Below are 20,801 nucleotides of genomic sequence, written 5' to 3'. Positions count from 1 at the left end.
CAGTCTTCAGCATTTTTTGGTCTTTTAGTAAATAGTCCTTGTTGAATGTCCCCCTTTGCTTTATTTCATTATTTGTGTTTATATTTTATTTGTAATGAATTGTCTTTCCATATCACATTGAACCTGCTGCTGCTGCTTTTCTGCTTGATTTGAATATGTAGCTGGAGGCTCCAACATTGTTTCTGCAAACTAAAAGCTTTAATCAAGACTGTTCTTAAGAATATTCCCTTCAGCTTATCAAATGAATAAAAGCTGAATAAAGTCGTTCATTTGCTAAACCGAATAATCAAACATCAGACAGAATGTGGAGTTCCTGTTTCTGTATTTGAACAGGCTCATGAGGTTTCAGTTTTTTTTCTGACACAAACAGAAAATGGATTTGGTGTCTGTCGTCGTTTCTTCTATGTTTGTGTGGATGATGCTCCGCCTGTTTCTCTCTGTCAGCTCTCTGTGTGATGTTTATTAGTGACGCTGTGACTCCTCAGTGTTGGTGTGGATGGTGAACCTGAGCCGTCCTTAGTGACGCACTGTTGAAAGCTGTACCATCAGGGCCACCGTACTTTGACCACCAGTTGAAGTGGGACGGAAACACGCGTCTCTCTTGTTCACTTCAGTTGTTTGTCATTTCTATTAATCTGTTATTGAGAGTCTATTGACTGTTCTTTTATTGGTGGTTCCACAGTCTGTTAGTGAAGGACTGAAGCAGCCTGAACACTGATCTTAACATCAAACAGGATCTGAGGTCCCACAGATCTCCAGGAAACCAATGAGTGTATGAAATCTACCTGCTGCCTTCAGCACGTCGCTTTGCTCCACCTGCCTGTGAAACTCATCATTACTAATATTTAGATCTATTTATTACCACTTCCACATATAGTTTTGTAGCTTTGACTGTTTTCAGTGTTTTTCTGTGTTGAATTGGCGGAAGTCAGTGAAGCCATGAAGGCAGTAACTACATGCTGTGAGTAGTTGTGATACTGTCAGTTGGAGTGTAGTGAGTAAACTGTTTCTTATCAAACTGATGTTGGTGTTAAATGAAACATGCTTTTCACATGAGCCTCTAATGAAAAGCCTTAATGAGGTTTTATTGGGTTTCAGGAACGTTTTCACAGCTTGACCAATGTGTTAAAAATCTCTGTCCTCTCAGATATCAAAGACTCTCTGATGCAGGCCCTGGCCAGCTACGTCTGTTACCCACAATCCCTCAGGGCGGTGGAGAGAATTCCAGAGGAACAGTGAGTGTTTGTGCTCAGTGATGTCTCTGATTGGTCCGACTCCTCTGTTTCATGTCATAGTTCTTTTGTTTCTTTCATTTTTTTCTTAAAAAAGGCTCGATGCTCCTTTTTTTACTGACATGCTTCCTGTAGGTCATCCTGTATGCAGACGACATGCAGCGACTCTGCAGACCTTAAAGATCTGAATTGATCTGACACTGATCAAAGGTCCTGACATCATCCTGTAATCTCACAATGTGACAAGAGTCTTAAATCTATGGCTCCCTCCTGTTCCTGCATCTTAGAACCCTTTCAAAGATGTTTCTGTCATGTTTACCGTTCATGTGAAACTAACCTCAAAAAAATGATCATCAACAATGTTAAAAATGGATTAATAGTTTCAGCTTCTTCAGTTTTCTTCCACGACAGCAAACTGAATATATTTGACATTTGATGATGTCACTTTATATTTATATAATTTTTGTTGAGCATTTGTTGCTATTTTCTGACTGATTTCACAGACCCATTGATCACTGAGAGAATACCTGGTGGATTAATCAATAATGAAAATAACTGTTAGTTGCAGCCCAAGTTCAAACTAGAACAAAGAGACAAACCCATATTGATCCTGGTCTCCCTGCACTGGATAGATTATAGAATCTTACTGATTCTGTTTCTCTTGTTGTTCTGACATTTAGACTCAAACACCAAGTGGCTGATATCAGTTACCTCTTTTAGATCACTTTGTGTTGTAATGATTTAAATTGTTTATTATTGTCATTATTATGTAAATGAATTCAGATAACCACATAATGTTGGACAGCCAGTTGTTCCCGTCCCTAAGGACACGTCGTCAAATATGGAAACTCTTCTCCTGATTTAATCAGATTGAGCTGAAACAATCCTGAACAATGAGACATCTGGTTTGTTATAATTCTGGATCCTGGTCTCATGTCAGTTCACATCACTTATTACGAGATACGATGGACCAGATGAGTCAACATTTTATAGATGTTGCATTTGAATCCATTCTGGGCAGCTTCCTCCACTCAGGAGGTTTTATCACAATGTACTTACAGAACAGACGGAAAAGTGTGTGTTAATGTGGAAGTTCAGTTCTTTTGGTCAGAATCCAAACAACCACGACTCTCAGTTAATGAGTAAACAATGAAATGGACTGAACCTGTTGGTGTGATTTCAGACGTGTTGCCATGATGAGGAATCTGCTGGCTCCGTATGAACAGAGACCCTGGGCTCAGACCAACTGGATACTGGTCAGACTGTGGAGGGTGAGCACACACACACACACACACACACACACACACACACACACACACACTAACCATGGATGTATTACAAGAAGTGGATACCGGACCCCAAGACGGCGCCCCCTGAGTGATAATTGCTTGCCCAGCGTCTGGCCTTTACACTTTACATCGGGATGTTTTCTTGGCTCTGGGAAAGTTTTACAAATCCAAAACCTTGTTGGATTAAAAATGAATAATAGAAAGTAATAACTGTGTTGGTCTGCAGTTGGAGGCGTCCTGTCAGCAGTCCGACAGAGGTCCATTTTAGAATGGAGGTCTGTCGGGGGGGGGGCATGACATGACATGACATGACTTCCCACTCGACTGCAGTTTGGAGGGAAATGTTCTTTTCACTGCGTTTATTTGATAACTTTAGTTTATTATTAGTTGCAGATTCAGATTATCAGTATAAAATATAATTAACAAATAAATGATGATGTACAGTATTATTATAGATCAGCTGCAACATTAAAGGGATGAATACATGCAACACATGAATGCATCAATAATTATAATCCAATGATAATGTATATTATTCTGCATGATGAGCACTCTGGGTACTATAGTATATTTTGATGCTAATACTTTTGTACTTTTGCTGAAGTCCAATTTTACTTTTACTTGTGGTATTAATACTTAAGTACTGAGCACTTCCTCCACCACTGATTATATGTATTATGATTATATTAATAATATAATGAATGCAGTGCAGTGTTTTTGGTGTGCGTCGTCTCGTCTCTACTCGACGTCTGAGCTCTCTGTGGTGTTTTTCAGGGTTGTGGTTTTGGCTACAGATACACTCGCCTTCCTCACCTCCTGAAAACCAAACCTGAGGATGCCAACCTCCCCAGTCTGCAGAGTAGGTGGTTTTTATTCATCTACAGTTTGTGTTGCTCCCTGACTGTTTCCTCTGTCATTCTGTTTGTGGCAGCAGGGAGGCTGAAGCTGCCCGTCACTGTGAATGTGAGTGAGTGTGTTTGTTGGTGTTAGCTCTGTGGTGGACCGGCGAGCAGTCCGGGGAGCCTTCAGACATTTTCTGTTGCTGGGATCGTTTCCAGCCGTTCAATAGCCCTGAAAAGAATTAAGCTGAAATGAATAAATCAAGACTTTTGCTTTCCTTTTCTCACTTTCTCCCACAGTTTGTCTGTTTCAGACTCTCTGGCTTCTAGTTTCTGTCTTTCTGTACATCCTCTTCTATCATTTCTGTTCTTTTTGTTGGGAGTATGTGAGTGTTCCTGGTTCAGGATCGAGTCCTCACTTTCTTTCATGAATTTCCATAAATATATTGAGGCCATGACTGCCTGTCTACACCAGGTTTATTTTTACAACATCTCTGTTTGATTTACGGCTTTAATTATCACACACACACACACACACACACACACACACACACACACACACACACACACTCTCACACTGCTAACTTCAGTCAGCCTCTGGTGTTTTCTGACCATCATTTTGTCTCACTGTGAAGACTGAAGTAAAATCACAGCAGCAATAACGCTTGTTTAAATGTTTTTAGTGTCTACTCTCATTCATGTTGATAAAGAAAAGTACACTGAGTGATTGCAGTTGTAATTTATAATTAATTTATATTAATACAATAATTACAATTATAATTTCAGCACAGAATCACAGCAACAAATGAACCTTTGCTACGTCACACTGTAGTCAGAGAATGCATCATCAGTCATTTCATATACATAATGCTGGAATACTCATTATTCAGTTGTTCTTAACATACAAAACAGAGTGAACAAAAACATCTTACATCCTGCAGAGAAAAAAACCCAACAAATCACCATTTCACGGTGGCTTTGTGGTAAACTGTGTCTTGTTTTTTGTCCAGATTAAACAAACCAGATGCAACATGTTAATCAGGTTTAGAGCTGCTGGGAGGTGGACTTGTTACCTTTGGACAGAGCCAGGCTAGCCGTTTGCCCCTGTTTCCAGTCTTTATGCTAAGCTAAGCTAACTGCTGGCTGTATAGGATTTCACTAAATGTTGAACTCTTCTTCTGCTAAAAAAAAAATGTCCCTCTTGGTTTATCTGTTTTCTTTAGTCGTTTTTTTTCTTGCTTTGTTTTGTATTTCTTTACATAACCACTGTTGTGGTTGCATGTTTTTGCTTTATGTTGCATTATATGTTGTATTAAACCAGGCTAAGGGACTCCAGTCATGCCAGCAGCTCTTTGAGGTTGCACTTACACACAGCAGTGCCTTGAGCTAAATGCTAATGTTAGCATGCTAACAAACTAACCATGACAATGCTAACATGCTGATATTTAGCAGGTATGGTATTTATTCATGATGTCCATCTTCACCATCTTAGTTTAGCATGTTAGCATGCTAACATTAGCTAACTAGCAGTAAACACAGAGTCCAGCTGAGGCTGATGAACGTCATCAGTTCTGCAGGTATTTGGTCATAAACCAAAGTGTTGCACACATGAACATGTTGACCTGATGGTGGCGCTAGATGAAGAGTCAGAGGATCACCAGAGTTATTACAGTTCATCCTGAGGGGACCATGAAGGCCTGAACCACATTTCATCACAGTCCATCCAGCAGCTGTTGAGATGTTTCAGTCTGAACAAAAAGATGAAAATTTAATTTCATGCAGCCTTGCTGCCAACATGACAAAAAAGAATCCCTCCAGTTCCTTCAAATCTGTCTAATTTACATGTTGTATCTAACAGGTAGGTAGAAAACACAATATTGTGGTTTATAGAGTAGTGAGGTCACCATCTTTCAACCAGAGCTCAGATGTCCTGTCCCCATAGTGTCACACTGTCCTCTGAACCAAACTCTGGTGACTCCTGGATGTATTTGACCCACCTGAAATTTAAACTCGACAGTTTTGGAGGTATTCGAAGACATTTCTTCTTTCCTCCTGCTTCCAGTATTTGTGCTAAGCTAGGCTAACCACACCCCTGACCTAAAGTGGGAGTGTTCCTTTAATAATTGATTTAGTGTTAGGCATGCTTTGCCGTGTCATTGTCCTCTATGTTTCAAAGATTTTTCTGCTCCTCTGTTTCTTTTCCACTTAATTGTGATTTTCTGCTTCCTGCATGATCATTGACTTTCATTTGTGTGCCTTCTCATTTGCATGCCTTTCAGGGGATCTGTCCATTGCTAGTTTCCAAAGTAAGTTCTTTTCCATCGCTCCCATTCTTGTTCGGCTGTCTTCATTTATTGTTTCTCCTTTTAACAGCTGTCACCTTTGTTTCAGTTCACAGTCTCACCTAAAGCTCCTCAATCTGACTGAGTAGTTAGTAGATGTAGTGCATTTTCAGGACCAGTGATCCCAGTCAGTGAATGTTAGGATATGACATCCCATTATCAACAAACACTGTATTTGTTTTTCATTTATTTAGTCTTTCCCTTTTTTAAAAAGCAGGTTATATGCATACTGCATAAGCACTCATTTGTTCTGTAAAGGTGGAATCCTATTCAAAATGAACACAAATACAATCTACAATCTAATGATAAAATATATAACAATATATCAGTCACAGGGACCATTTTCTGCAGAGGGAGTACTTTTACTTTTTTATACATTTAGCTAATAATAAAGATAATTTAGCTAGTTTTTAACTTCTTTATATACAGTTAGCTAGTTTAACTACTTATATACATTTAGCTAATTTTAAATACTTTATATACACTTAGCTAGTTTAACTACTTTATATACAGTTAGCTAGTTTAATTACTTTATATACACTTAGCTAGTTTAACCACTTTATATACAGTTAGCTAGTTTAACTACTTTATATACACTTAGCTAGTTTTAACTGCTGTATATAGTTTAGTCAGTAACAGTTATCATATGTTTTTAATGTAAAATCTTAATCTGTAAAATAACCAGTAACTCCAGCTGTCATATAAGTGTAGTTTAGTCTCCTTCGTTATGCACCTTTGTGTAATTTCCTTTATTATTGCCATTGTTATTATTCTAGTCTAGTGGACAGCTGTAGCCTGCTGGGGTGGGACGGGGGTAGGACTGGCTGGTAGAATGGATGGATTGGGAGGATGAGTAGGACTGAGTAGGGTTGAATTAGGGGAGGGCAGTTCTATATTTTTGGGGGAAAAAATAAAGTATGAAGTAGCATAAAATGGAAATAGTCAAGTAAAGTAGTACCTCAAAATGATACTGTACCACAGTACCATGTCTTCCTGTCAGCAGCAGTCTGACCTCTGTGTATGTATTCAGGATAATAAACAGTCTTTCATGGAGAGATCTGATCCTTCTGGGATGTCGGAGGGCAGAGAGGAGAAACAGGGATTATGAGACTTAATGAACACTTGACCTACCATCAAGTCTCCCACAGGAGGCTGGAGAGCTTCCCCATATCTTTTCCACACACTTGTGTTTGTCTTCTTCCTCCTCCTCTTCTTCTCCTCCATGTGTTCACTTCTTTCATTCCTGCTTTGTCCTTCCTCCTCCTGTGTCCCTCCCTCTGCTCCTGATAATCCTTTTCCTCTCGTCTCCTTTTTGCCTCTATTGTCCTGTATTTCTGTCCTCATTTTTCTTTGACTACCTATTGTTTCCTCGATCGTGTCGGACTGATAAAGACAGAGGAATATTTTTAAGATCTGACCTCACTGATTCTCTCTTCAGTCGTTCATCCACTGTCCATCTACTCCGACCATGCTGTAAAGACCTTCTCTGTTGTTGTAGACTTTACTATTTGCTCTTAAACCCTCAGCTTGATCCTCCTTCTTCTTGCCTGGTCTCATCTCATCTGTCACGTTTATTTATGCCTGTTTATTTAACAGGGACAGTGCACATTAATAAACATGGCTGTAAATGTTAAACCAAGCGGCTGTTGTTGATCTGTAGTCCTGCACGTTACAGAGTCATTCTAAAAACAGATTATGAGATTGAAATGTTCAGTTTCAGTTTTAACTACATTTCTTACAGTGTAACTTTCTCTGAGTGGTAAACAACACTCGTCACTTTGCCAACAGTCATATCTGTGCAGTGTTCACTGCAGAAGCTCAGTGTGAGAGAAGCTGTTGTTGTGTAATGAGATCATGGTCTGCTCTTATTGTCTCTCTGAGAGCAATCACAGTTAGCCTTTAAGAATCTGTGTTTGTCATTTGTTATTTATCAGTTTCTGTTACTTTGTCAGATCTGGTGCTTACTGTATGAGCTCATTTAGCCAGCTGCTGTGTCTGTGGATAACTGTGCTGTGTTCAGAGCTTCAGCACGTATACAGTAAGTTAATTATAGCAGCAGTGTGTCACTCGAGTACGTTTTCTAACTTTGAACTTGAAAACAAACTTCGATGAGGAGCAGAAAGATTCAGACTTTATCTTTGTGTTTCAGAAGAGAAAACACTAACTGCTCTGATTTCATTTGCCTCATGACCCCCTGAAGTGTTTGAATCGTGGTTTGACTGCGTAAAGCTGAATAAAGTTTATTGTTATTAACTGGTTGGTTTGGTAAATGAACATCTGGTTAACTTCCTCCCCTCCGTTAAAGCGTTAAAGAGCAGCTCACAGTCCCCAACTGGAAGGGATAGTCTGAGCATAGTTCGAGGGTGACTTCAGTAATAAGTTCTGTCCTTTTAGTTGGCCTCCTCTGATTGGACTTGAAAGCCTGTCCTTCTGGCCACCAGTAGCCTCCTGCTCCTCTGAGAGATGCTGGACATGCTGCTAAGATAATATTCACTTTCTTGTGTCCTTTGCTTCCACTGTTTGTGTAACTGTCTTCTCCCCTCGTCTGATTGGTTTAGAGCCGTGTCCGTCGTTGCTGCTGCAGAGACACATGGCAGAGCTGCTGAGTTTGGACAAAGACATGGCCGCCTCTTTCCTCAACAGCGTCCTCAACCAGCTCAACTGGGCTTTCTCAGAGTTCATCGGCATGATCCAGGAGGTAATTAATAAATCATTCAGCCTCTGTGGAAACAACAGGAGGTCCTGTAACTGGAGGTTAAATAACGTCCTGTGGGTTTGTCAGAATGGAGCCTTTGGTAGGTTTATCTTTACACCCGGCTGAAGAGCAGATGATCTGAGGTGATTAATGGTTTTCTGCACTGTTGAATGATCAATAGGAAAGTGCACAGACAGTTTGATAAATTCAGCAGAAGTGTCTGATGATTATCTGTATTCCCTGTTGAGTTTACAAACACCACTGCTCTTGAATGCAGCGCGATGTGGCCTTCTGGAGTTCTGTTGTCAGACCTTCACGTCAGTACCTGAATGCACCACACAGATCATGAAGTAACTTTAACGTGTTTCATCATGGTGCATCAGCTTTGTTGAGTATGTTTCAAGTCTCTGTGAGTTGATTGTGAAACCAACAGGATCACATGAGCACCACCTGCATGAGCTGGTCAGTGATGTCAGATTTACTGACAACGTCAGTGGCCTCCTGACTTCATCACTCACAGTATTGATATAAGAGCGGTGCAGGATGCTCTGTTTGTTTAATGTTCTATCTATAATCTGTAATGTTCTCTTATAATCTCTAATGAGATTATTTTGGGTTTGAGATAAATCCTCAGTAATACGCTGAATCATCCAATTTAGCACCACTTAGTATTCTAATTGATGATGTCCCGGTGGGAACAACTGCTATTTTCAGCACAGCAGTACTATTTATTGTTCCCACAGTGATGCACAGCTGTCTGTCTGTCTGTCTGTCTGTCTGTCTGTCTGTCTGGGTTAGACAGATGCACAAATAGAATTTAAAGGTGTGTTTTCCTTCTTTGCTCCTTCAGATCCAGCAGGCTGCAGAGCGTCCAGAGAGAAACTTTGTGGACACTCGTCAGCTGAAGGTAATCACACTTCTGTCGTATCGGCCTTCTCCACTGCAGGAACTAAACCACCTGCAACTTCAGGTCTATCCCTTTCCTCTGGTTCTGTCCCTCTGTTCTCCCCCCTGGTTAGAGGACGATGTCCTGAACCTACATGTGGTCTCTGATCAGGAGGTGATACTAAATCCAGGTTCAGGGAAGAACTGCTACAGACAGTAACTCAGGGCGTGTGTTTAGATGAACGCTGTGAGGAAGTGTGTTTTAATACGCAGACGATGTTCTGATCCGTTACAGGTTTGATTCAGTTTAACTCATGTAATGTTTCCGGACCTCCTGCTGCAGCTGCAGATGGTCTATGAATGTAAAGATGCTGACGTTAAATGCAACAGAACATCTATATGAGCTGAACTCTCCGACCAAACAGAACATAAAACGAAACGCTCTGCTTTGTAAAACACGGCGGAGAACAAACCCAAGACCTCACAGGTGCTTAAAGTTCAGGTTACGTGAAGCTGCAGGTCAAAGGTCATCAAGGTCCCATAGTGGAGAAGAGCTCACAGCAGCTCCTGTGACTACAGGTGACAGAGAACAACTCTCACTGTTTCCATGTATTATTATTATTATTATTATTATTATTCTCAATAGCTCACACAACATGGCTGACTGGGAAAAAGAGAACAAAGATGGGGAAGGAAAATAAAGATCCTTCACTGACATTTAACACATGGACAGAGCTGAAACTACTAGTCCATTCATGAAAAAGTGACAGAAAAATCATTTTGACAATTGATTTATTGATGAAGTCAAATGTTAAACATGTTTCAGATTTTCTGAGTTTTGGACAAAACAAATTATATGAAGGCGTTAAGACTATTTTCCAACATTGTGTGGACTGAATGATTAATCGATTAATCATGAAAAGAATTGATCCCTCAGTATATCGATATAAAATTATATTGATATAAAACCTTGTTCCAGGTGTGTGCGACCTGCTTCGACCTGTCGGTCAGCCTGCTGCGAGTGCTGGAGATGACGGTCACTCTGGTTCCAGAGATCTTCCTGGACTGGTCCCGTCCGTCTGCAGAGCTCCTCCTCAGACGCCTCGCTCAGGTGATTCCTGATTCTGGGTCCCTCTCATGGTTAGGGGTGCTGGGCAGGTTTGACACATTCAGTTCAATTCAGTGTTATTCATATAGTGCCAAATCATAACGGAAGTTATCTCAGGGCATATAGAGCAGGTCTAGACTGCCCTCTTCATGATATACAGAGACCCAACGGGTCCCACCATGAGCAAACACTTGGCAACAGCAGCGAGGAAAAACTCCCTTGAACAGGACCAGCCTCTGGGTGGGGGGTCATCATCGTCTGCCTCCACCGGCTGGGTTGACGTTAAATAGACACATGCAGTCTATTGAACAAACGGCTCCAGACTTGTGTCACAGCAGTTTGGAAAGTTCTCTGCCTCTGAAGTCCAGGCCCTGTTCTCTAAACGTGGTCTAACTAATCCAGAAACATGCTGAACTCATCCTGTTTGGTTCTTTGTTGATCCTGGAGGAAGTCATCATGAATAACATAATGCTTTTGTTATTTTTATTTTTATTTTTTTATTATTATTATTATTATTATTAAAAAGGCAACATGAGTTGAAACCATGAGCAGTATTCATATGATAGCAGGTACATGAGGTAACCTCCCAGCATGCACTGGGGCAACAGACTGTGTTTCCACACTTTGATCACCATTAAACTTTAGATATTAATATTAATGAGGTCAGACTGAGACTGTTCATGTGATGATCGTCGGCCTGCTGTCAGAATGTCCTCTGTAATATAGTTATTTGTCTTGCAGCTGCTGAACCAGGTGTTAAACAGAGTGACAGCAGAGAAGAACCTGTTTGATCGTGTGGTCAACTTGAGACTGCCAGGTACACACACACACTCACACACACATATATATATGTATATATATGTATACATATATATGCCTGTTACAGTCCCCGTCTGTGCCAATATTAAAACAAGTCTGTGTGTGTGTGTTGCAGGTCTGGAAAGTGTGGACCACTACCCCATCCTGGTGGCTGTAACAGGCATCCTGGTTCGAATCCTGGTGGATGGAGACAAACAGGGGTAAGGTGTGAACGGGATTGCTACCCATAATGCACCTGAGCTGTGTGGCTGTGACAGTAGATCACTCACAGCTCTCGTTGTGTTTCCCAGAGTTTATTAAGGTGTTTTATAAACATGCAGAACCTCAGCTCAGTAAATAGAAAACATGAAAGAAAGCTGGCAGTTAAACTGACTGGACTCAGACTGAAGCCGCATCCTCAGGCTGAAGCCGCATCCTCAGTGTGAATCGGTTGCTTGTGATTCTGGTCCAAGCAATATGACGTGAACACAGCATGACTTATTGTGTTCACCTGATCAGAGTAGCTGCAGTGAGTCGGTCGGTTGGCTCGTTAGTTAGTGCTCTGAGACTCTGAGACTCTGCTGATGTTCGATACTTCGTGGTAAAGACATGCCTGCAGCTCAGCTTGTTTGACAGTGTTGTGACCTGCTGCCCTGAGCCCTCACATCACACTTCTGCCTTTCCCTGTTAATGTTTCTTCACTAACAACATTAAAAGCCATTTTTGGAATATGTCACGATATAACAGTCCTCTCTTTCCCCACCCCTCATAACTGAATATCTTCGTTAGACAAACAGGACACTTGAAGACATCAGCTTTACAGGATATTTAGAGGTGACGTCCCTGATCTCACTAACCCCCCTGAGAGAGTCTGAAATCCAACATGTGATGAACAAGTCTTGGGTATCTGAATGCTGATACAGGAAGAGCGAGTGTCCACATATTTATATGGACCTTTTGTGAGAGAGGTTTTGGACACCCATGAGTGGATGACCTGAAGTAGCACCAGGCTCCATCTTCTGACATCTTACAGACCAAACAATGAACTGAGAGAAGAATCGTTAGTTGTCTTCTGTGCTCGTGATGATCTCTCCTGTTGCAGCAGAACAGTAAATGTCCTGTAACTAACGGGGAACAGGAGGTTGAGCTGCTGTTGTTGTGGATCAACAGTAGAAATTAGGATATCATTTATCAGAAGACGTCACTCTGAAATAAACTAATCAGAGGAACAGAACAGATTCCCAGTCCTGTACTTCAACTGTGACTGCCGGCTTTTCATCAACATTTGATTGAGCTTTAATTAACAGGGCCGTTCCTCCAGTGACACGGCAGTGAGGATGAATCCAAACTAATTACCTCTCAATGACTCTCAGACCAGATGACAGCGTGGAGGTCTGTCGACAGCTGAAATCAGCTCTGTTTCATGGTGTTTTGGGAGAGGGCCCCTTCAGGCCAGTTGCACTTTGAAGTGTGATGCTGGTGAGCATTATTTGGTGTGTTGAACAGCGTCCCGATGTGGCTGAAGGGCGTTTGTCTCCGTGGTTAACTGGATAATTAGGTTCTAATCTCTAAAGAACAACATGTACTCTCCTCACAGCTTCAGTGGCTTAAAACAGACATTTAGGTTTCTGCAGTCACACAGACATCATCTATTCAGTTCATCTTTATTTATCAGAATCAGAATCAGAAACAAGTAACATACATTACAAAGAATTTGTCGTGGTCTGATGGTGCTACATTGTTTTTAACATATAATCTGACAGACAACAAGCATGTAAAAATATAAAGGTAAAAGAATAAGATAAGAGAAATAACAAACAGTGCAGTGACCAAAATAAAGTGTCCAAATAAAGTGTCCAGTAGGGGGTGGGTGCGTTAATGTAACGCAGGGGGGACAGGGGCGGTGCACGTTAATATAACGTATAACTTGTGTTTGTGTTGGGGGGGGTCAGTGCAAGGCTTTGGCCGTGTTCGTCAGGTTGACTGCAGAGGGGAAGAACCTGTTTTTGTGGTGGGAGGTTTTCAGGTCCCCCACAGATCCCCCTCGGGTCCCCTTCAGGTCCCCCTCAGGTCCCCCTCAGATAACTAATGCAAAGCTCAGTTGTTGAGGTAACCTCAAACCAGAGACCTCACAGGGTCTTACAGGTCCAGGATCTGTGAAGCTTTTGTTTCTCTCTCTCACACACACACACACACACACACACACACACACACACACACATTATGAGGCCACAGTGGGGAAACCAGCGGGTGTTGATGGGCTGCAGCGTCGAGGAAATTCAGTTAGCAGCAGATAAAAGCTCCGGATGGTGCCAAAGAAAACCGCAGACTGACAGGAATCAGATCCTGAATCTGAGTGTGGTCACTCTGACTCATCTGATCGCAGACTGAGGCTGTAGATCACAGCGATGTCTGAAGGCTGGAATCATCTTTTATATTTTATAATAACACAACACATTTATTATAGTGATTCACAGACATGAAATATCATCTAAACATGTGCTTTTGAATTATTGATGCAACAGGTGGTGACACGTGAAGTTAATCATGATTCGAAGGGACACAGTTAAAAAAACATTTATTGCCATTCAGAATAAGTGTACAAATATGATTATTAGCTGTTATTAGTGTTCTCATGCTTGTGTGTCTGAACAAATGTTCATGTGTGTTTAAAAAGATAAAACGATGGGCTGAAGGAGGATGAATGTACCGTTAGATACACTGACATGGTGATGACGTGGTGATGACATGGTGATGAGGCCCCGCCCTCCTCTTCCTGTGCAGTTACACTTGTCACCTGTTGATGCAGTTTGTGGAGACATTGGGAGGGTTTGTTTTGATGCAGTGGATCTCCTGCTAATAATTGTTGTGGCGTCCTCTGTGTTGTCCTGCATCAGGACATTGACCGGTCGTCTCTCTCTGATGCTCCTCTTCGTCTTTCAGTCGGCCTCATTGTGGATGTCTGAGTAATGTCACTCGATGGAATAGTCTGCTCCGTCCTACAGGCACTTTACTGGGAAATAAAGTGATGGTAAGAGCTGATTTCTGTCATGTGCTCAGCTGTTGTCATGGAGATGCAATTTATGAGAATCCCAAAGTCAAACACCCACAGATACAAACGTACACTAACAGAGAGAGTAAATAAAAGCAGCTGTGGTCAGCATTCAGTCAGATGGTGACTCGGGCAGGTGGGATTGTGAACATTTCCTCAATAAGAAAATCACTAACTGATATACTGTTGGTAATTTACCTTGATGACGTACTAATAACTCAACCCAGGAGACACCTGGTCTGTGTTTGGTGTCGTGAGTGTCGACTGATTCAGGTGCAATTAGTCCCACGAGTTCACACATATGAAGCGTGAAGTTAAAGCCAACGTCCTTCCTTCCTGTTGTGTCTCACCTCTTCTCTCTGCTTTTACTTGATCTACAAGTTGCAATGAACTCATTTGTCTTTTTGTCTTTTGTTGGACGACTCATGTAATGAATGATAATATACTGACTTCAGTGCTGGCGTGCATACGAGGATCTGCTCTTTAGTTTCATGTTGTCAGCTCTTCCCCTCACGTTTTTATTATATACTGTCTGCCAAATATGTCTTCTTTATTCCAAAAATCTGAAAGAAATCTCTCTGCTACTTTACAGTTACAGGTTTTACTTGAGACTTGACTGAGACTTGACTCCAGGCTTGTTGGTTTTACTTGAGACTTGACTCCAGGCTTGTTGGTTTTACTTGAGACTTGACTCCAGACTTGTTGTATGTACTTGAGACTTGACTCCAGACTTGTTGGTTTTACTTGAGACTTGACTGAGACTTGACTCCAGGCTTGACTCCAGGCTTGTTGTTTTACTTGGGCTTGACTCCAGGCTTGTTGGTTTTACTTGGGCTTGACTCCAGACTTGTTGGTTTTACTTGAGACTTGACTCCAGACTTGTTGGTTTTACTTGGGCTTGACTCCAGACTTGTTGGTTTTACTTGGGCTTGACTCCAGACTTGTTGGTTTTACTTGAGACTTGACTCCAGACTTGTTGGTTTTACTTGAGACTTGACTGAGACTTGACTCCAGACTTGTTGGTTTTACTTGACATTTGACTCCAGACTTGTTGTATGTACTTGAGACTTGACTCCAGGCTTGTTGGTTTTACTTGAGACTTGACTCCAGACTTGTTGTATGTACTTGAGACTTGACTCCAGACTTGTTGGTTTTACTTGAGACTTGACTGAGACTTGACTCCAGACTTGTTGGTTTTACTTGAGACTTGACTCCAGACTTGTTGGTTTTACTTGGGCTTGACTCCAGACTTGTTGGTTTTACTTGAGACTTGACTCCAGACTTGTTGGTTTTACTTGGGCTTGACTCCAGACTTGTTGGTTTTACTTGAGACTTGACTCCAGACTTGTTGGTTTTACTTGAGACTTGACTGAGACTTGACTCCAGGCTTGTTGGTTTTACTTGAGACTTGACTCCAGACTTGTTGTATGTACTTGAGACTTGACTCCAGACTTGTTGGTTTTACTTGAGACTTGACTGAGACTTGACTCCAGGCTTGTTGGTTTTACTTGACATTTGACTCCAGACTTGTTGTATGTACTTGAGACTTGACTCCAGGCTTGTTGGTTTTACTTGAGACTTGACTCCAGACTTGTTGTATGTACTTGAGACTTGACTCCAGACTTGTTGGTTTTACTTGAGACTTGACTGAGACTTGACTCCAGACTTGTTGGTTTTACTTGAGACTTGACTCCAGACTTGTTGGTTTTACTTGGGCTTGACTCCAGACTTGTTGGTTTTCCTTGAGACTTGACTCCAGACTTGTTGGTTTTACTTGAGACTTGACTCCAGACTTGTTGGTTTTACTTGAGACTTGACTGTTCAGCAGCAGGGATGAAAAGCAAACTGATCTGCACTTGTCAATAATTGAATGCTGTTTGCTTTTTAAAAAATAACAACAAGACTTATTAGCTGGAGACAAAAGCCATGACGTCTCGTGGATCCTCTGATCCTCTGGTGTCACTTCAGTCACCACAGATAGTTATTTACCTCATCTCCAGAGACACTGACTTATATTTCAGTATCATTAGAATATGTAAATCAGAGCTGATTAGTCGACTAATTGACATAAAATTAATTTCAGTTTTTTTTACAGATTAAAGAAGCCAGATATAACATGTTAATCAGCGTCAGAGCTGCTTGGAGGTGGATTCTGTTACCTGTGGACAGAGCCAGGCTAGCTGTTTCCCTGTTCCCAGTCTTTATGCTAAGCTAAGCTAACCAGCTGCTGGCTGTAGCTTCATCTTTAGCTTAGAGAGAGGAAGAGAAGAAGAGGATTTCACTACATGTTGAAGAGTTGGAGAGTTGTGGTGTTGAGTTGTTAAAACAAGAGATCTCTCATGTTTTTATTAGATCTTATATTTGCATAGAAACATAATATATTACTTTCAGTTATTAATTAGATGTCAGAGACAGATAGACAGACAGAGAGAGAGATGTAGAGACAGACAGGCAGAGATGTATGGCAGCACTAGCAGTAGCCATAGCAGCTATAATTATAACAATAATGGAAATATGACAGATAATAGTAGTTACAGCTGTAATAATAGCTGAGATTAATAATAGCAATAACGGCTTCAATAGTAACAGAACTACGACTAAACATAATAACTGTAGTGATGAGAGTCAGGCGTACCAGGACCACGATCCACAGGAACCTGCGAGACGACAAAGCACAAAGAAACTCCGGGAAGATATAAAGTTAGTAACATTTAGCAAAAGCATTTAGCAAGAATACAACATTTTGAGCACAGGTTGGCTTTCATCAGGTACGGAGGAATCACCCCCCCTTCGGCTGGTGTCAGAGTCGCCCTCAAAATTCATAGTATTCATTTCAGACGGTCACTGGCTAGAAATGAGAAGCCACTGTTGTCTACTTCTGTCTGAAATCAAGGAGCCATTGTTTCAAACATTACTAGCATATTATAGCAGCTCTAGCTAGCTAGCTAGCTAATTAAGCTAGAAAACTCCAGCTGTTTTAAAAGTTTTAAAACAAGAACTGTGTATTAAATATGCACTTCATGCTAACAGACTGAGGCTAAAGCTAACAGGTCCCAGGTCATGGTATCTTGCTAACAGACTGAGGCTTAAGTTAACAGGTCCCAGGCCATGATATCTTGCTAACAGACTGAGGCTTAATTTAACAGGTCCCAGGTCATGATATCTTGCTAACAGACTGAGGCTAAAGCAACAGGCCCCATGTCATTATATTATGCTAACAGGCTGAGGCTAAAGTTAACAGGTCCCAGGTTATGATATCATGCTAACAGATGGAGGCTAAAGCTAACCGGGTGTTTGGAGCATGTAATCTTATCTTGGGTAACAGTGGTTGGAGTGAATACACCAGAGCAGGAATGAGTGCTAACATTAGCCTCACCTGATGATCATCAAATACAACTCAGTGGATGTGCTAGTTACTACTTTAGATAGTAAGCTATTTAGCCACACATGCTAAGTATTGTAGCTTACATTAGTGCTGATAAACACACAGTTTAATCCATTTCTTACATTTTGCTCTTGTGTATTTGAGACCCAATGCTCCACTCTTATATAGTGAGTATCGCTTTAACAACAACCCCACTCACATTGTGTAAAACCGGCTTGATGAGACTAGTTATGGGTGCTAGACTATGATTGGACGGTTGCTGTTCATGGGAGGCGTTTAGCGGTCAGTGGTTGGTTATTAGCTGTCCTCTGGAGTTTGTCTCAGTGCTGTTTGGAAAGGTTCGATGTGGTAACTGATAGTCATGGGGAAGATAAAAGGAAGATAGATGTTCATCAACAGATCAGATGAAATAAATTTTGCTTTGCAAAGGCAAACTCTTTTCTTGACATTTAGTCGTTCCTGCATTAATATGTTTAGGTTAGTTAGCTCAGCCTTCCTCTCAGAACAGGCTGTGGTGCAGTCATATGTCAAGTCTTCCTCCAGCACTGGCCAATGCTAAACAGATATCGGCAGGTTCTCATATATTCTTCATTAGTGATGCTGTTAGTCAAACTGTCCTTCTGAGCCAATGGATGACTTCTTAAGGACTTAACAGCCCACGTTGTGTTTTTCTCATATGTAAATTTGTACTTTACCACCCTCTTTCTTTCTTTTTATAAAAGTGAAGTAGCCCTAAAGCTGACCAGATTCCCCAACTTTCATCTGTTCAATTCAGAAATGTGTCATCTGTATGATTAAATATTCTGGGTTTTTATATTTCTGTAAGTCCTCTTCTTCTCTTTCTCTCTGAGAGTTAAACGTTCAGATTGATACCGCTCTCATGTTACTCTTGTTAGCTTAGCTTAGCAAAGGCAGAAGAAGAGTTCAACATTTAGTGAAATCCATACAGCCAGCAGCCAGTTAGCTTAGCTTAGCATAAAGACTGGAAACAAGGGAAACAGCTGGATTTTGCTACCTTGCCATGAAACCCGTAGAGAATACTGGAAGTTATTGGTGCCAGCTAAGAAATAGTTGTTTTTACACTTCAGTGTCTGTACAGATTAGATAAACGAGATATAACGTGCTTATTATTGATCTTTAGAGGTTTCCAGTCTTTATGCTAAGCTAAGCTAACCGGCTTCTGGCTGTACCTTCATATTTTCTGTACAGACATGAGAGTGGTATAAATCTGAACATCTGACTCTCAGTGAGAAAGCAAATAATGTCTTTCCCAAAATGTTCCTCTAAATATCAGCCAGTGTTTCTTGCAGCAACAAACATTTGAGGTAAATTTCTTTTTAACGTCTTCGACCTGAAAGACAATTGGCAGATCCATGAGATCAGACTCACATGTACCTTTTTTAATGACAAATATGATTTAAGATCTTCGTGTTTCCATTTGTTAAAGTGATGCACAAGATGTTTAATGAAAGTGTGATATACCTTCAAAAAAGAGCTAGAACAAGTGGATAAAGAGCACGTATATGACGTTGTCACACAGTACAGCTTCAGTACTGTACTACACTACAGGAAGTGAAGGGACGCCTCAGTTTATGGGCTTCAAGAAATAAAAGCACGAGTCTTCATGTAATGTAGTTTCGTGGTCTAATCGTTCCGGCCTGTCTGCCCATGGTGGAATTCCATCAAGGACTCTTCTTTAGTCTCTCCACGCATAATGGTGTTTATTGACCAGTGAGTATAGAACACATCAGCACCGTGTTGATGGTCACACTCCCTAACAACCTTTCTATCAGCCCTGCTGACTCCACAAGGAACAAATACTCTTTTATTTTCTTAAGAGCGTTGAGTGTCGACCGAGGGTGGTTATTGACCGCCACGGGTGTTCAGCATCACGCGGTTGTCTATTTTGGGCCGCGGGGGTTTGTGACGGCTGCAGATAGACTTTAGGAGAGACTGCTGTTTGAATCCCGTAGGGAACTCATTATGTGTGTTTTTTCCAAACCAAACTAAAGGCTTTCTAGCAGGTGGTAAATGTTGTGAAATGGTCTCGGTTTAGTCAGGTTCCACTCCAGCCGCAAATAGCACTGTTGGCTACTGACACCGGGCTGCAAATAGCATCTGCTTTGCTGCTCCTCAATTTTGCAGTTCAAATAGTAAAGAGCGAGCTTCTCCTGTCTGGATACTGAACATTTTATGTCTGTGATTTGTTCAGTTTATGGCACACCATATCTGTATATATGATAAATATAATGTGATGTAAGATATCCGGTGAACATACATGTCCTATGTAGTAGTACTTAGTACTGTACTGCACCATGAAGCTCAGAAACTCGTCTTCTTGTCTTGACTTTGACCTCAACCTGTGTGTCTGATGACCAGCATCAACGGCCGTGAGATGATGAAGTAGCTCGCTTTTCATCAAAAGTTGTAAGTGAAAATGAACAAGCCTCCATCACTGTGGTGGCTGCTCCTGTAAAGCAGTTAATAACACTATGAAACTTTGAAACACTTTGATAATGATGTGAACCAGAAGCTGACAGTAACTGAATGACATTCATACAGACAACCTTCATGTGTCCACTGTGACCAACACAAACATCTCTAGTGTCAATGTGTTCATGTGGTGGAGAGCGACACGTCAGACTGATGTGAAGACTTGGAAACGTGTCAAAAACTCGACTGAGACTCAGTCTGCAGTGAAACATGAAGTCCAAAGCACGTTTTGAAGGGCAGGGCTGAATTTACATCAACTGCATGTGAGAAATGAAATGCAGAGCAATGCTCAGACTCTGATTGTGGACTGTGGGTGTTTTTCTGCTTTGTTTCTTACTGCTTTGCCGTGCTGCTCGCTGATTAATTGAATGGGGGAGCAGTCGTCCTCTGAACAGCCTCCAGCTGTGTTGTGAACTCATTTCATGTCCTAATGCAGCTCACATGCCGTCTGCTTTACTAATAGGTTTTGGCCACTCGTGGCTGTTGAAGTGTTTGCATGTAATAAATCAGAGAGGCGATGTTCCAGTTATGTGGAGCTCCAGTAAACCACCACAACCTGCAGGATTCAGGGGGAGCCGTCTCCAGGTGACCCCCATTCACATGCACACTTGATGTCATGAAACATGTTGGTCTCGCAACAAAATGAGGAGGGCTATGAAAGTAAAATAAAGTCTTCCCACAGT

At 41.4% G+C, this 20,801-nt stretch overlaps 1 protein-coding gene across 1 annotated transcript in view; it reads left to right on the top strand.

Annotated features, from left to right (window-relative positions):
- Nucleotides 1-20,801, top strand: part of LOC139283111 (E3 ubiquitin-protein ligase RNF123) — a 103,270-nt gene that overhangs the window by 24,922 nt on the left and 57,547 nt on the right. Inside the window, exons 28-35 of the mRNA XM_070903068.1 lie at nt 1,148-1,235; nt 2,416-2,503; nt 3,296-3,380; nt 8,261-8,400; nt 9,248-9,304; nt 10,262-10,393; nt 11,132-11,207; nt 11,325-11,409. Coding sequence (XP_070759169.1) covers nt 1,148-1,235; nt 2,416-2,503; nt 3,296-3,380; nt 8,261-8,400; nt 9,248-9,304; nt 10,262-10,393; nt 11,132-11,207; nt 11,325-11,409 — 751 coding nt within the window. The remainder of the gene's footprint in view (nt 1-1,147; nt 1,236-2,415; nt 2,504-3,295; nt 3,381-8,260; nt 8,401-9,247; nt 9,305-10,261; nt 10,394-11,131; nt 11,208-11,324; nt 11,410-20,801) is intronic.

This window comes from Enoplosus armatus, chromosome 3 (genome assembly GCF_043641665.1).
Source record: "Enoplosus armatus isolate fEnoArm2 chromosome 3, fEnoArm2.hap1, whole genome shotgun sequence".
NCBI lineage: Eukaryota > Metazoa > Chordata > Actinopteri > Centrarchiformes > Enoplosidae > Enoplosus > Enoplosus armatus.
Note: the sequence above shows the minus strand (reverse complement) of the source record. Positions and strands in the feature narration are given on the sequence as shown.